Below are 17,439 nucleotides of genomic sequence, written 5' to 3'. Positions count from 1 at the left end.
AAACTAATGCAATATTGATTTGGTAAATGTATTGTATCTTGGACAATGTTTGGAAAGCAATGTATTCATCTTACATCAATCCAATTCATTTTCAAAATGTATTCTTAAACAAGGTATTATTTAAATTTTATTGGAATAATTTTGATTTCTGAAAAATGGATAAGAAATGTATTTAAAAAATTAAAAACCAATTCTTCAGAGAACAATTGAAGGTCTTTCCACCTTGATAATAAGAATGAAATTTAAAAAACGATATTAGAAGATGTCACTCCGTGTTGATGTAATGTTGTAAATCAAACTGATATATAAAAAATAAGATTAATAGGTTTATGCAGTAGACTTAATTGTTTTATAATGAACAAGAAAGAATTTTTAGCAAAGGTCAAAATCTAGAACGTCAAATTCACATTTGACCTTGACCTCAATTTTGAGGTCATAGGTCAGTGATCTCAAATCAAAAGACCCCAGGTCAATCACTTGTATGGTTGTGGAGAAATACTGATTTCAAACACATAAGAGGAGAAAACTCCTATAAGGGTTAACCACAACTCCTCGACTTAAGGGCATACGATACAGTTACAGGGGAGGTAATGACGTTGCTAACGTAATTTGTTATTTTCGCGACGTCAAACTGTGACATATCGGGAAAAGATGCATTTTTCGACTGATTTTTATCATTCAAACTGATTTGATTTGAAAACGAGTTCATGGACCCCTATTTTTCAAAACGGCATTTTGTTTCATTTTGCAGGGAGATAATGTGACCCAAATTTTATAAAACTGTAAATAGAGGATTTTTTTTAATTTTGATAAACATGCAGTAAAAAATGAAGTTTATTCCTCAATTCATGAACATTTGATAAATATGAGTTATTTCTGAATAAAAAATTGCATATTTTTTTCGGATATTTATAAAATACAGAAATTACCGATTATTTAACAAAAAAACAATTTGTGTTTATCTTTTATAACAAAAAAGTTATGTCTTTCTTTCGAAAAAGAAATTACGGCCACAAATCTGAATTTTGAGCAAATATACAAAATTTCGACCTCATTTTACTCAAAAAGTAGCACATGAAGGTATATTTTTGATTACATATTTGATTTAATCAGGTACAAAATAGTCTATATGCATATTTTCATGAACTTGTAAATACAGGATCAAAACTGTATCGTATGCCCTTAAATAGGTTGAAGTTGCACCTTATTGTAAACAGTAATTTGGCAAACAAATCATATCATTAACTGTAACAGTTTCTTTTGAATAACGATAACAAGCAAAATTCAAAATTTATAACATGACCTTGACCTTTGACCTTGATCTCAATTTCAAGGTCATAGGTCAGTGAAATAAAAACGGAAGACCGGAGGTTAATCACTTGTATGATTGTGGAGAAATACTGATTTGAAATACATAAGGGGAGAAAACTCCTATAAGGGTTAACCAAAACACTTTGACTGAAGTAGGTTGAAGTTGCGCCTTATTGTAAACACTTATTTGGCAAACACATCATATCATTTACTGTCACAGTTTCTGTGGAATAACGATAACAAGGAAAATTCAAAATTTAGAACTTGACCTTGACCTTTGACCTTGACCTCAATTTCCTTCAAATGAACCAAGGACTTAATATCACAAGACTATAGGCCTCTACGACTTATAACGTATGAATTTATCTAACAAATCGCCTATCTTAAATTTTCAAAGGGAAATAACTCCCATAAGATGTCTTCCTATCACTCCAGTCAAATAAACCAAATCATTCTCAAGAGTAGACGAACAATTTGGTGAAAACAGTTTGCTAAAATCTTTTACGGTTTTAGAGATATAGCGATAACAAGAAAAAAGGGACATGGGGGAGATAACTCCTATAAGAATAAGTGTTCGGTCACACAGGGTGAGTTTTGAAACCCCCATTACTGTACCACCTCATTGGCCAAAAAATCCATTCGATATGTTGTAAGACAAAAAAGCATCTAAGACGGCAGAAGAAAAAAAAAAAAAAAAAAAAAAAATAATCAGAAGAAAAACAAAAGGTCTTTCTACAAAAAGTGGAAAGACCTAATTACTCCACATTCAAATAATTCCTTGTTTAATGGGGAATTTAAGAAAGAAACAAACATCAATTGCTGTAAGTAAAACTAAAGACACCTTCATCAAAACCATACTCTGAAAATAGACAACTTTCGAGTTCGATGCATTTCAGTCAAAAACTCTGCGGTTTTAGTGAACATCATTTGTGCGTTTAGGGGCATCGTTACTTCCGTTCCAATGTTGAGCGAGTGGTTGTAAAACTATAATACTATGATTGCACAAATGATTCGGCAAATTAATTTTTCATAATTGACAATCAGCACTGCTGTCATTAAGGAATTGGCATTAAGTACCTACAAAACACCTATTATTTCTAGTTTATCCTGCACAATGACGATCACTAAGACGCTTGATGAACATTAATAGTGCAGGGATACAGGCGATCCCCTCTATCTGGTAAATGACGTCATAAAGGCGCACATAATTGACAAGTTTTTTCCAGTGACGGATGAACTCGAAAGTGGTCTATTGTAAGACTTTGGAATGTTAATTTCAAAATACATTTAACAGGATTAATAAATGTAAAATCAGCTTTTATGATTGAAATATGTCTGTTGATTTAGGTTTTGGATAGGCATGATAGGTGTTGATTTAGGTTTTGGATAGGCATGATAGGTGTTGATTTAGGTTTTGGATAGGCATGATAGGTGTTGATTTAGGTTTTGGATAGGTGGACAGATATTTGTGATGGTTTTTGATCTTTTTTCACTTTAGCTGATGGTTCAGAAGTTAATGTTCTGGATTTGTTGAAAAATAGCTTGATAAGTTATTTTGGTGTAATAAGTTGAGGACCTAAGTCACCTTTCATTCAATGCTTTTCACATATTAATATGTTGTAACTGACAACAAAATGGAGGTTAAGTAGTTTAATATTGACAAATTTCACTTCTGTCATTAATGAGTTATGGCCCTTATTTGGTTTAAAAACCTGGTTCACTGACAGTTTGGCAGCCTCTTGTGTTACTAATAAAATTGAGAATGGAAATGGGGAATGTGCCAAAGACACAACAACCCGACCATAGAGCAGACAACAGCAGAAGGTCACCAACAGGTCTTCAATGCAACAAGAAATTCTCGCACATGGAGGCGTCCTTCAGCTGGCCCCTAAACAAATATATTCTGGTTCAGTGATAATGAACACCATACTAAACTCCAAATTGTACACAAGAAACTAAAAGTTAAAATAATACAAGACTAACAAAGGCCAGAGGCTCCTGACTTGGGACAGGCGCAAAAATGCGGCGGGGTTAAACATGTTTGTGAGATCTCAACCCTCCCCTATACCTCTAGCCAATGCAGAAAAGTAAACGCATAACAATACGCACATTCAAATTCAGTTCAAGAGAAGTCCGAGTCTGATGTCAGAAGATGTAACTAAAGAAAATAAACAAAATGACAATAATACATAAATAACATCAGACTACTAGCAGTTAACTGACATGCCAGCTCCGGACTTCAATTAAACTGACTGGAAAATTATGTCTTCATCATATGAATATCAGGTTATATCTACATGTATATATAAATGACCTATAAAAATGTATAAGTATTATATATGTCGATGACAAAAAGACATTTTTATGTGAAAACAGCTTTATTTTTCTATTAATTTGATTGTCTCCCTTGAACTACAGTGGTTACGTTTTATTCCAGAATTTCTCTCAATGACTAATTGCTATACATATCTTGTTTTATAGAAAGATAAAATAGTATATGTGCTCTATTCTCTCCAGAATGAAATTACTTTTATAGCTGCATTTTAAAAAATGCAAGTGTTAATAAAGTTTCATCATTTTGTCAATGTATCTTATAAATTTGTTCTAATTTGCGAAAAATATCCTGTTGTGTAAAGTGAGCTGATATTCAGACACTTGGCTATACCGGAACCAGGGTCTAATACAACACTCCCCCCTTTAAAACAATTTGTGTAGAGCATGCTATATTGCATGCTTACCTGAATTAATTAATATTCATGAACATGATCAATATGAATAAATATAGAAAAGCATCAATTGATTTTTATATAAGAAGCCCTAATTATCTGGTTAGTGAAAGAAGTTTTATGTTCATAATCAAACCTTGTAAAATTTTTAATCTGCATCGTCAAAGGCTTGACTTATCTGTCCTTCTGATAGAAAAATTTTGAGTAAAAATCTTTTGCCAACATTTTCTTTGCTACATATTGAAGGGATGATTTCAAATTTGTTTTGTATTTTGATAAGGATGTGTTGTAGGGTGTTAGCAATTTTAATGTCTGCTGTTCTGCCACTTTCTGTTTGCTGATATCTTGTAATCACTCATTGTACAAGGAACAATTTTTGTCCTAGTTTTATATACTTAGTATGAAGGGAAGGATCCGTTATGCTTTATTTTACATGCAACCTTAATCAAATACACGCAGAACTGGTATTTCTTTCTTGTTTATCATTTCTGTTTCTTTTTTTTTTGCACATGGAATTCAATGATCAAGCATACTGGTACTGTATTATCCTATCGGTCATTTTTTTCTTCAATCCTGCCACCCATCATTGTCAGAACGCTTTAGGGACATACATGAACATGTAATTTTTAATACATGGTATTACGGAAAAAACAGATTATCAATATGAACCATAGGTATTTCAATAGTTTATTAGAAAGAAAGAGAATTAATTAGCAATTGTCTTAAAAAAAAATAAAGATGCAGCAAAAATTACAATTTTTGATTTACTTTATATTTGTAGGTCCTTGTGGAGGCAAAACAACCGGCCAGGCCAGACTTAGTACATTCTTTGAAAGTTTAGGATGGAAGGTATGGTCGTTTCTGAAAATGCATAAGATATTTAACTTCAAACATTTGTCAGATGAACAATGATGAAAATAATATTCAGAGAAATTTTAGAAATTCTGTTAATGTGATAGAAGGTAGGTTATATTTTTATCATAATTTGGAAGCAAATATTAACCTTTCATACCAAAAAAAAAGTATTATTATTAAAAATCTAAATGATTGTCAAAGGAAAAATGTCTACCATGTAGTTGAGAAGAAAAATAAAGAAACTGAAGAAGACCAATGGACGAAATGTCTTTAATGGTTTATAATTAATCTACAATAATGTAATATATGTTCCAAGAAAAAAAATGGTTAAATAGACAGGCTTCTTAAAAAAAAGGGGGAAAAAGTTAGAACTTAGAATGAAGAAAGCCATGGCTTCAGAAAAAAGTCCACACAACCTTAAATTACAGCTAAATGTATCCCTCTTAAGCGACAGAAATTTAAGTGGTAACCAAGAGTCCAAGACAATATTTTTGCTTCACAATCATGCAACATTGTGGGAAAATTAAAACGCTCAGCACAAACTTTAGGGGTTGACATGGGCTACTTTACCCGGGCAAATTTCCATCACTGCCCTTTACCCTTGAAAATCCTGGAGCCACTTATGATATTATACTGCTTTGGAATAAGTTTATCTAGAATCAGTAGAAAAACTCAAAGAAAAAGATTGAAAACCACCTCAAACATTTTCAAATCAGAATAGATTAGAATGAAAAAACTGTCTGTCTGGAGTGTTGGTATCATATTTTATTTGAAAAAACCTGTCTAGTTGTTTAACCTCAAGTTTAATAAACATTATGTATATCCTGAAATGTACATGTTTTGTCATTTGTCACATAAACTTTCATTCCATAATGAACCACACTATTTCATTATATATAACATACAACATGTATAAATTATTACATACAAAAATAACATGTGATCTCCCAAAAAATCTCCGTTTGTAGCCTTGTAGGTCATGTTATGAAAATGAACTTGTTAAATGGCAGGACATCATCATAGATTTGTAACATAATCATGTCAAGCATGTCAAAATACAAACTTTCAGAATTGCTTTTCATCATACCCAAAATAATTCCTGATAATAATCATATTACAAATTTCCAACTTGTAATTTGGTTTGCCAATTCTCTTTGACTTTGTCAGGATATATATGGAACTCTTAAGCAAATCAATCAACCAGTTTGGCCAAGTTGAAATAATTGAAAAAATACACAACCATAAAGACACCAAATATATGTCTGCAACTAAATTTCTTACAAAATAATGACAATATTAACATTGATATTTTGTTTGCCTACAGGTTTACAGAGCACCAGAAACAGCGTTGGTTTTAATGAGGTACTTATTACTACATGTACTTATTAATTTTAAAATCCATTATTTTTATCTTGCTTTTAAAAACATAAAAGATGATTAAAATTATGGGATGTTCTCTGAGATTAATGCTAATAATGCTCAGCATAAAGATAATGACAAAATCTATGCATGTATACCCATGTTATAATTAGCATAGAGCATGGCATGAAGGAATTATTTCTTAAGTGAATTGATTGATGTACATGTTTATACCGTAGATTCATTTATTTTCATCGGTACAAATTTTCGTGGCTTGAGGAAAACTTTCATATTCATGGATATATAATTTCGTGGTTTTTCGCAAAGTCTGCATACATTTCTTTAGAAAATTTATAGTTCATTCAAAATTTAAATTCGTGGTTCCCTTATACATGTTATACCCACGAAATCCACGAAAATTGGTATCCAACAAATATTAATGAATCCACACTGACAGTATGTCAGATAAGGGTTTGTCAGCCAATCTACTCAATTATTTATTTTAAGGTGGTACCTAACACTACAGGGAGATAACTCTGTAAAGTCAGCTAAAAGTTTTAATTACGTTGTGTTGTAAAAGGAATATTAAGCTTCTCAATGATCAAAATAGGTGTTTGTCAAACTGCTATATAACCAGTGTAATTTTTCTGACAAAACGGTTGGTTAAAACTTTTTGAAATTTTTATATATATTTTTGTTAAAGGGTAAAAGTAAATACTTTGACAAAATTTTATGAAAATTAAACGGGCCAAATTAATTTTAGTGAACGTGTTGGGTACCACCTTAAGCTCCAGTGCAATTATACTATTATGAATGTAAGATGGAGAGCTAAGTTTTTATTTGTATATTTAACATAAAGGAGAAATTTACAGTCATTCTAAAATTAATATGAGACTTTAATCATTGTAATGGTTTTCTTCCAGTGGTGGTGTCAAGTTTACAAATCTGTCCAAACTAGAAGGTAAGTGGAAATATTGTCTTATAATTCCATGTCCTATCCATGTTGACTTGATGTGGTCATCACTATTCAGAATGTAGTTTCAATTTATTTCTATTCCGTTATATTTGGAATTTCCCTATTCTATTTCTATCTTTAGACTTGTGGTACAAGTTTGGCTAGTATGTAAATCAGAAGTGGTCTGATGTTACTGTTGTTTTCTGCACGAATATTTCGAGGGCGGTAGTACGGGTGGGGTTTTATAGGCATATATAAGTCCTGATTACGTTTGATTATTATCGATGTGCTCGAGTAACTTTGATAGACGAAGTTAACGTTAAGCTCTGCATAATATGTCCGAGGAAGGCTCCGACCATGATGAACGCTGTGCTACTACTCAACATGCTGAAAATAGTAACGAAACAGAGTTAAGTACGGACGGGGCTATTTCGCTTTTCACTTCAGCTTTAAACAATGCTTTAGAGAAGCAAAAACATTCCTTGATTAATCATTTCGAAGCTCGTTTAGGAAAAAGTGTTAAAGCAACCGGTGTCGATCAACCAGAATTTGTATTCCATAGTGAGGGAATTAAAGTGCAACATTCGTTTAATACCGAGCGTCTGGAGAGGCTTGCTTGCAGTTGAAAGTTGTATAAAGCTTGGAAACGCTTCCGAAGTTAGTGAAATCATTTCCCAGGAAAAGGAAATCATCCGTAAGCGTAACAAAATTCTAAAGATAGCCGACAAGCATGGATGGGACACGGTTAAAGAATACTTGGATAGTCCGTTGGCCGACAATAAAGAAGATGCTAGTGATTTGCGTGCTGCTATTTCCAGGGCTTCTCGTAAAAGAAGTTCCAAGCCGTACAGTAAACCAGAATCTTCCAATAGTGGTTCCGGAAAAGGAGAATTCAATTCTAGGAGTTTTTTTCGTGGCCTTGGCCAAGTCAGTGATACCGAGTTCTCCAAAGCAGGCAAGTCAGAAAGTTACAAGTGTTTCTATTGTAACCAGCCCGGGCACTTTGCAAGGAACTGCCCCGAAAAAAGGATTCCTACAGCGACAGTTGGTGCAACAAAGTTCCAGGAACAGAACACAGGAAAGACCCAGTAACAAAACAGATACAGACATAGATGAAGTTGAGTATTGTTTTCAATTTGTTAACAAGTATGAGAAAAAATCTGGTCAAAATCTTATAAATGTGAAAGGAAATTTAAGAAAACATGCATTGTTTTGGAAAAATGTACTTAACGCTAATGATTTTATAATGAATGTTATTAATTTTGGTTATAGAATTCCTTTTCTGAGTGAACCACCGACTATTTTTCTAAGTAATAATAGATCCTCGTTAAAACACTCAGAATTTGTGGAAAATTCTATTGAAGAACTTTTAACTAAAGAATGTATAAAAGAAGTAAATCGACCATTTGTCGTTAATCCACTTACTGTGTCGGTAAATAGTACGGGTAAAGAAAGATTAGTCTTAGATTTGAGACATGTTAATAAATTTGTCGAGAAACAAAAAGTTAAATTTGAAGGGGTTAAAGAAGCTATGACATTTGTAAATTTTAGCGGTTTTGGGTTTAAATTTGAAAAAGTGCGTTATTTTACTTTTTCGGTTTTGCCTTTTGGACTTTCATCAGCTGGTCATATATTTACCAAGACAGTACGTGTGTTAGTTAAATACTGGAGATCTTTAGGATTTCCCATGGTGGTTTATTTAGATGATGGTATGGGTACAGCAGAAAATTTTGATACATGTTTTGAATTATCGAAAACAGTAAAAAATGATTGACTGCTTTCCGGTTTTATTGCTAATACAGAAAAGAGTGTCTGGGAACCAGTACAAAATATTGATTGGTTAGGTTTTGTTTGGAACTTTAAAGATTGTACTTTAGAAATATCGCTTAAAAAATTATTTGCTTTAAAGCTGGTAATATCGAGCGTAGTAGATGGCAAAACTATTTTGACTTATAGATGTATTGCTAAAATATGTGGAAAAATCATTTCTATGATTCCTGCTCTTGGTAACGTTTGTCAAATGATGACGAAGCATATGCATATGCTAGTCTGTTGTAGATCTGCATGGGACGATGTCATCCCTATAAATGACAACATTTTGAAGGAACTAAAATTTTGGTATTTTGAATGGGAGTCATTATCTTTCCAACGCATTGTACCTATAAATAGAATACCACAGCGTGTAATTTTCACTGACGCTAGTCAGTATGCCGGAGCAGGGTTTATAATGAATGATAACAAAATTGTACATTTTATGTTTGATGGTCATGAAAGAAGCAAAAGTTCTACATGGAGAGAATTGAAAACTGTAGAAAAGAATATTTCTTCTTTTAAATCTGATTTAACAGGAAAATTTGTTAAACTTTATACAGATAACCAAAATGTAGTACAGATTGTTAAAAAGGGTAGCATGAAAGTAGAATTACAAGACATTGCTTTAAGCTTATTTCATATTTGTTTGTCACATAATATTTTCTTGGATGTTGAATGGATACCTAGAGATAAAAATACTTATGCAGATTATCTGAGCAAAATTTTTGATTATGACGATTGGGGTGTTTCCTATCAAATTTTTATATATTTTGATAAATTATGGGGACCATTCACATGCGATCGTTTTGCAGATTCGAAAAACAAAAAAGTAGACTATTTTAACTCTAGATATTATTCACCGGATACTTCCGGGGTTGATGCTTTCGCATATGATTGGTCTGCTCATAATAACTGGTTAGTTCCACCAGTTTGTTTAGTTAGCAAGTGTTTAAATCACATGCGATTATGTAAAGCTAAAGGCACTTTAGTTGTACCTAATTGGCCATCAGCGTTATTTTGGCCTATCTTAGTGAATAGGTTTTCAGACAGATTTAAATCTTTTGTTATAGACTTTAGAGAGTATGTAAAACCTATGAACTTTTTTACAAAAGGTTCACAAGAAAAGAGTATATTTGCACAGAGACCTTTTAACAGTAATGTATATGTTTTGTTGTTGGATTTCTCGAAGTATTGAGATTTATGCATTAAATGTTGTATACAGACTGTAGTTGATTTAGTTTTCTGCGATGGTTATTTCATTTGTTTGCGAGGGAAATGCCGCACTGGGTTGTTTGCGAGGGAAATGCCGCATTCATTTATAGTAGTAATGTTAATTATATTTACTTTGTTTATAGTTATTACTTGGTATTCATTATTATATTTATTTTACAGATCAATGGAAACAATTTGAGTGTTATGCCAATGATTCAAGATTTGCCAGTATCATACAAGATTTACCCTCTTTTGTCGAATCGTCTAGATCAAATTCTACAATTAAGAAATACAAGTGCTATTTTAAAAAGTTTGAAAAATGGTGTGTTTCATGTTCACTTGAGTGTTTACCAGCGACAACTACTACGATTTCTATGTATATAGGTGGACTCATTCAACAGGGATCCAGTGTTGCGATTTTAGATGCAAGTTTTTATTCAATAAAATGGTTTCATGACTTTAATTTCAAACATAATCCTTGTTCAGACAAATTCCTTGGTCTTATTTATGAAGGAGGAAGGAGATTGCTAAGTAAACCTATAAACAAAAAAGAACCTATTACGCCAGATATATTAAGGAAAATTGTTTTGAAGTTCGGAGATCATAATAATCTCAAAAAATTGCCTGTAGTAGTATTATTTCTGTGAGGATTTTCTGGATTTTTGAGGTATAGTGAATTGGCTAACATTAAGATGAATAATATTGAGTTTCAAGTCAGTCATGTTAAAATTTGCATTGATAAAAGCAAAACTGATTTATACAGAAGGGGTAATTCTGTTGTTATAGCTGCAACAGGTACAGATTTATGTCCAGTTTTTTGGTTAAATAAGTATATCAATTTAGCTGAATTGAGTAAAAATTCTGATAGCTATATTTTCAGAGCACTGTCTTTTATGAAATCGAAAGATATTTATAAATTATGTAATGTAAATAGTCCATTGTCCTATACCAGAGCGAGAGAAATTTTGTTAGAGAGTTTATCAGATATTGGTTTAGATAAGCTTAAGTTTGGGCTTCATAGTTTGAGAAGTGGTGGCGCTTCTACGGGGGCTAATAGAGGAGTCTCTGATAGGTTACTTAAAGTCCACGGTAGATGGGCTTCTGATAAAGCCAAAGATGGGTATATTAAAGACAATTTAAAATCTCAAATGGCTGTTTCCTTGAATCTTGGCATATAGTTCTCAAATTATTTATTCCTTTGTTTTATCGAAGTTACTGCGAGCAAACAAACCTAAATTATGACTTGTCTCTTATTTAGCCATGTATTTAGTATAGAAATGTTTTAAATTCGGACGAATTCATGAGGGAGAATTTAAATTTATTTCTATTCCGTTATATTTGGAATTTCCCTATTCTATTTCTATCTTTAGACTTGTGGTACAAGTTTGGCTAGTATGTAAATCAGAAGTGGTCTGATGTTACTGTTGTTTTCTGCACGAATATTTCGAGGGCGGTAGTACGGGTGGGGTTTTATAGGCATATATAAGTCCTGATTACGTTTGATTATTATCGATGTGCTCGAGTAACTTTGATAGACGAAGTTAACGTTAAGCTCTGCATAATATATTACAGTTATGTTTGTATTGATATGTATTTAGAGGACATTGTGAATGTATATAGATGGAATTGTGGTATATTTTTGTAAATTGTAAAATGTTCACAAGATATTAAATGTTGTTTCGCTGAGAAAATAAGAAAGTTACTGCGAGCAAACAAACCTAAATTATGACTTGTCTCTTATTTAGCCATGTATTTAGTATAGAAATGTTTTAAATTCGGACGAATTCATGAGGGAGAATTTAAATACTTTGAAATATTAGCCACAATATGACGTCTAAGTACGACAACACACTCAAAAATATAAATAGTGAAATCTGGCTGACTTATGGTGGATATATATCAGCCGGATGTTATTGGATAGATTTATAATACTTCTAGTCTTTTAAACTTAAAACAATTTGATGGCCTAAGAAAGTGGTTGTATACCTTCATCTTTATGTCAATTTAGTGACAACATTGACATTGCCTTATTCCTGTATTGTCGGTATATTATACCACTTTCATTATACTGTGGTGGCCAGTTTTTATTGGTGACAGAAGCTGACGTGCCTGCAGAAGCTACAACCTCCCTGGAAAAACTTTCAAATCACAAGTCAATTAAGATCTGGGTCAACGTACCTGCAAGATAGCTTGAAATTGTAAACTATGTCATAGCATGTTTTGTACATTAAAATACACAAAATAATTCTCTAGGAAAGAAGCATGTAAAATATATAGGGATGAAAATTCACAAAAATTACCACACTTTCACTTTAAATTGTTTCTGGTTTTATGCTGTGCCCTTTTATAGCTTACTTTATATCATGGGTTTTGCTCTTTGTTGAAGGCTGTACGATGATCTATAATTGTTTACATTTTTTTCTTTTGGTTATTGGTGGATGGTTCTATCCTTTGGAATCATACCACAGCTTGTTTTTGAAATTTACTACTTTATTTATTTCCAGCATACAAATTCCAAGAAAACTTAATCAGGACCATGAAACAGATAGAAGACACATATTTTGAACTTGCCAACACATGTCCACAGAATTGTTTAGTGATCTGTGATAGAGGGATAATGGACGCTTCAGCGTGTAAGTAAACATCAGGCTTATATTCTAGGAACACTAAATAACTTAAGTATCAACATGTATTTAAATAAGCCCAACTATAGTGGCGTCTTTAGAACAATTAAATGAAAGAAAGGCTGAAGTACTTAAAATTAGGTTTATATGGGGTTACATAAAGGTTAACATGATGTTACTTCACAATTGTTGGATCGACGACGTTAAAATGAAAGTGAAAGTTAAAGTTAATAATGAAGTGTCAATATTATTTGATATTGTTAGATTTACCAACAGAAGACTGGGCGCAGATGAAAGCTGACAACAATTGGAATGAAATCCAGTTAAGAGATAATCGATACAATCAAGTTATCCACATGGTATCAGCAGCACGAGGGGCAGAGATGTTTTACACTGTAGCTGGTCATCAGACTAGACACGAGAGTATAAACCAAGCAATAGAACTAGACCAAATCACAGCTGGGGTATGTTTATATCAAAATAAGGAGATTTGTTGTCACTGTATGATTGTTAATTTAAATGAAGTGGATGTTGGCTATTAGAGGCAAGCATGCAGGTTTCAACAATGAGAAAAACCCACACAGATAGTCGTCTAGGTTTGTTTGTTGTTTAATGCCTCTTTCAGCACTTTTGTAATATATCCACACACAAATTTCTAAATTTGAAATGCCAAATTTTTTTTTAAACAATGAAGTATAAGAAATTACATTAAAGAAGATATCAAAACTAGCAGTCTAATGATTCACAGGAAAATATACATGTTGTCTGCTTGTTGGTTGGTTGTCGTCACTTTGACATATTCCCCATTTCCATTTTCAATTTTATGAACAGTAGTTTCTGGTTTCTGGATTTTTATGTTGAAAAAATTAATCTCCAAAGAAAAGAAGAGAAAATGTGTTTTAAATAGATATTTTTAAATTTGATTTTGTTTTGTTTGTAGGCATGGGTAGGACATCCGTATTATGATGTGATAGACAATACGACTGGATTTGAAGGGAAAGTAATGAGAATGATTTCAGTAAGTATAAAAATGAAAGGATGTGAGGTTGTCTGACTGATGTAGAAGAAACAAACACACAACAATTTAACAGTAAAAATAAGTTTACAAAAAGTATGAGTCCCATAACAGAGTAAGTAACAAAAGAAACTTGGGAAAATGACAATGAGTTTACCATGATGAATTACAGATCAAGGTTATGTTTCATTCCCCTATGCTGATTTTCCTGTCGTTTCTTGAAACTCATCTTGTTAGATCAGCAATACCTCCATTTCCTGTTTGTAGATAGTTGGATATTTGATCACATTGATCAAGAAAAATTTTCATCAAACTAGTATTGGTCTTGACAGCTGGATGCAATCCATGCATGTTTGTGTCAACATGTGTTATTGAAATTGCAGATTTTTTAACTTTATGAGAAGGTGCCATACATGTCATTCCGACACATCTAGTTGCAATTGTGTGATGGGATTTTTATAAAGAAAAATTAAACCATATCTTTTGCAGTACATTCCAAAGAGACATAATTGCAAATACCGTAGATTTATTAAGTATCCACAAACAATTGGTACCCATGAAAATGATGAATCCACAGTGTACATTAGTGTAAACTTTACTTTAATCTTTTCTTTGATACAAAGATTTCATTAAAATTTGTATATCAAAATACTGTTATTATATATTATTATGTATTTAAAAATGAAAAAATGAAGACAAGATACATGTGACATAATTTAAAAGTAATGAATATTTTATGGCTAGATTAGACTACTTTCCGTATAATATGTTAGGTGAATGTCTTATACATGTTATACCGTATAGTGGGTTATTTTCTGGGGGTGTAAATTTTGGCTTATTTTCATGGATAAAACAAATTACTTAAATGAATTCCACCAATTTAAGAGTACACATGCAATGGTGTGATACAATTTTTGAATCAGGCAAAAAATTTTGTGTTCCTTATTCAAAGAAAATCCTGAAATTCTACACCCCCCGAAAATAACCTGCTTGACGATATTATAGCAATTATAAATAATGATTTGTTCATTAAACATGTTAAAAAAGTATAGGTTTAGAATATTTGCATTTAAAAATCTGAAAAAATTAAAATGTCTCATTTAGGCTGTGTGTAACAGATTGGGTATAGATACCGGTGATAGACTCAGTACCAATAGTAAAAAGAGGAAGTTCCTTGTCACTGGTGTACTGGATTGGACAGTAAGTATATCTTATTTAGGCTGTGTGTAACAGATTGGGTATAGATACCGGTGATCGACTCAGTACCAACAGTAAAAAGAGGAAGTTCCTTGTCACTGGTGTACTGGATTGGACTGTAAGTATGAATTCCTTGTCACTGGTGTACTGGATTGGACTGTAAGTATGAAATCCTTGTCACTGGTGTACTGGATTGTACTGTAAGTATGAAATCCTTGTCATTGGTGTACTGGATTGGACTGTAAGTATGAAATCCTTGTCACTGGTGTACTGGATTGAACTGTAAGTATGCATGTCTTTAAGGTGGTACCTAACACCACAGGGAGATAACTCTGTAAAATCATATAAACGTTTTAATCACATTGTATTGGTAAGGAAATATTAAGCTTCTCAATCATAAAAATTAGTGTTTGTCAAACTGTTATGTATCCAATGAAATTTTAACGATAGAATGTGTGGTTCAAAGTTTTTGAAATTTTTATATTTTTTTCAAAGGGTCAAAGTAAATATTTTGTCAAAATTTAATGAAAATTAAACAAGCCAAATTTATTTTAGTCAAAGTGTTAGGTACCACCTAAAGTTAGAAATACAGAAGATATCTATTTAAGGTGTACTGTAAATTCATAAACAAATAATTAAATTTTGGATGTAATGCATCTTCTGATTGGCTGACAGTGCTTTTGTCTATCAGCTCATAGACATCATTTTTTTTATGTGACTGCAAAGTCATCAACGTTATTATTTATTATTATAATTGCTATTTTTGGAGGACAGATAAAATTGCGAGATTAATTATTCAGATTGCAGGCTAAACCTGCATTGAGATATATGTATCAGATATCAGAATGCCAGTTCTTATTATTGTGATAATCACCATTACTCGCAATAATTTCTCAATTTACTGTATTACATCAGTATGTTTTTCTTGTTGAAAGTCTTGAACAAAGCAGGTTTCATGTGACAGTCCTAAATCATATATATGTTATATTAAACCATGGAAAATTAAGCAACTATCAATCAATAAAACGAGTAAGAATGACTACAAGTCTAATCAGAACCTTTAGAAGTGTTTTAGGTGTTGTTTGACATGGGTTTTAAATTATTTCTTTATACAGAAAAAGAAAAGAAAAAAAAAAAAATCAAGGGGTTACGATTGCAATTGAGACAAGTATCCACCAGACACCCCACACATGAGAATATAAGCAACTGTTGGTCACTGTCGTCCTTCAACTATGAACAAAACCCATACCCTATAGTAAGCTATGAAAGGGCAGGCATGATGAAAAAATTAAAAAAATCAAGATGACCAATATATAAAGAAGATGTGGTATAATTGCCAATGAGACAAAGCTCCACAAGAGACCAAATGACACAGAAATGAACAACTATTGGTCACAGTATGGCCTTCAACAATGAGCAAAGCCCATACCACAGCTTGTTTTATGAAAAAAAAAGAGAAAAAAAAAAATGACAGACAGCAACCAATCACAACCACTGAATTACAGGCCCCCCTGACTTATATTTTTAAATTATTGAAGTTAATATATTTAACATGGTACATGTATATTGATTCTATTTTAGATATTCCCTCCCCATCAGAAATTTATGGTAACCCATGACTACCTTGTCACACCTAGTCGTAAAATGCAGGCCAGAATACGCAAGAGGGGACAAAATGGTCAGTATATTTTTATCTTTGCTGAGACAATATAATAAATCTTTCAAGGTGAACAATTTAGGAAAGAAAGGAATAATTTCTGTTGGGTACTCTTGAATAAAAGCAGAAAGCATGGAAGGTCATCTGAAAGAAAAATAAAAAATTTGAAGATTGCATATATCTTAAGGATGTACTTAGGTGAAATTCAAATAATCTAGAATTTAAAATCCATACTACAAGTCAAATACCATAAGTTATGGAATAAAATATTTTACCCTGTATTGTAGGGAAAAAACCAAAGGAGTTTGAACTTACGACAAAAATTCCTAAATCTGACCTGAGTACATCCTTAAGTTGAAGAAAAAAGGTTTAATCATAAATATTGTGAATTGTAAGTGCAGATTAACATTTGTGTTTCAGGTCAATGGACATATACACATACTATCCGCAGGCCGGAGATTAATGAAGAAAGTGTAGAACTCAGGATGGCCATTAATAGTAGAGATTACGAGGTCTGATGTTTATAATCATACATATCATTTATATATTTTGTAATGGGGATGGGAAGCACTCAAATAGATTAAATATATGGGGGTTGCATTTTTTTCAAATTTTATAAGAATAATTTGAAAACTGATGAAAACATTATTTTTTGAGTGGTCAAGGTCTTAAATAAGTGCTGTCCATGTGCCTCATGCGTTTGTTTGTAGAACAGC

General features: G+C 32.2%; 1 protein-coding gene across 1 annotated transcript in view; it reads left to right on the top strand.

The window, feature by feature from the left end:
• LOC143076720 (TRPL translocation defect protein 14-like) overlaps nucleotides 1-17,439 on the top strand; it is a 31,193-nt gene that overhangs the window by 6,189 nt on the left and 7,565 nt on the right. Inside the window, exons 2-10 of the mRNA XM_076252576.1 lie at nucleotides 4,819-4,886; nucleotides 6,217-6,254; nucleotides 7,175-7,212; nucleotides 12,735-12,863; nucleotides 13,119-13,318; nucleotides 13,795-13,872; nucleotides 14,974-15,069; nucleotides 16,648-16,744; nucleotides 17,144-17,235. Coding sequence (XP_076108691.1) covers nucleotides 4,819-4,886; nucleotides 6,217-6,254; nucleotides 7,175-7,212; nucleotides 12,735-12,863; nucleotides 13,119-13,318; nucleotides 13,795-13,872; nucleotides 14,974-15,069; nucleotides 16,648-16,744; nucleotides 17,144-17,235 — 836 coding nt within the window. The remainder of the gene's footprint in view (nucleotides 1-4,818; nucleotides 4,887-6,216; nucleotides 6,255-7,174; nucleotides 7,213-12,734; nucleotides 12,864-13,118; nucleotides 13,319-13,794; nucleotides 13,873-14,973; nucleotides 15,070-16,647; nucleotides 16,745-17,143; nucleotides 17,236-17,439) is intronic.

Source organism: Mytilus galloprovincialis, chromosome 5, assembly GCF_965363235.1.
Source record: "Mytilus galloprovincialis chromosome 5, xbMytGall1.hap1.1, whole genome shotgun sequence".
NCBI classification, from domain to species: domain Eukaryota; kingdom Metazoa; phylum Mollusca; class Bivalvia; order Mytilida; family Mytilidae; genus Mytilus; species Mytilus galloprovincialis.
The sequence above is the reverse complement of the archived record's forward strand: the minus strand, read 5'-3'. Positions and strand labels throughout refer to the sequence as shown.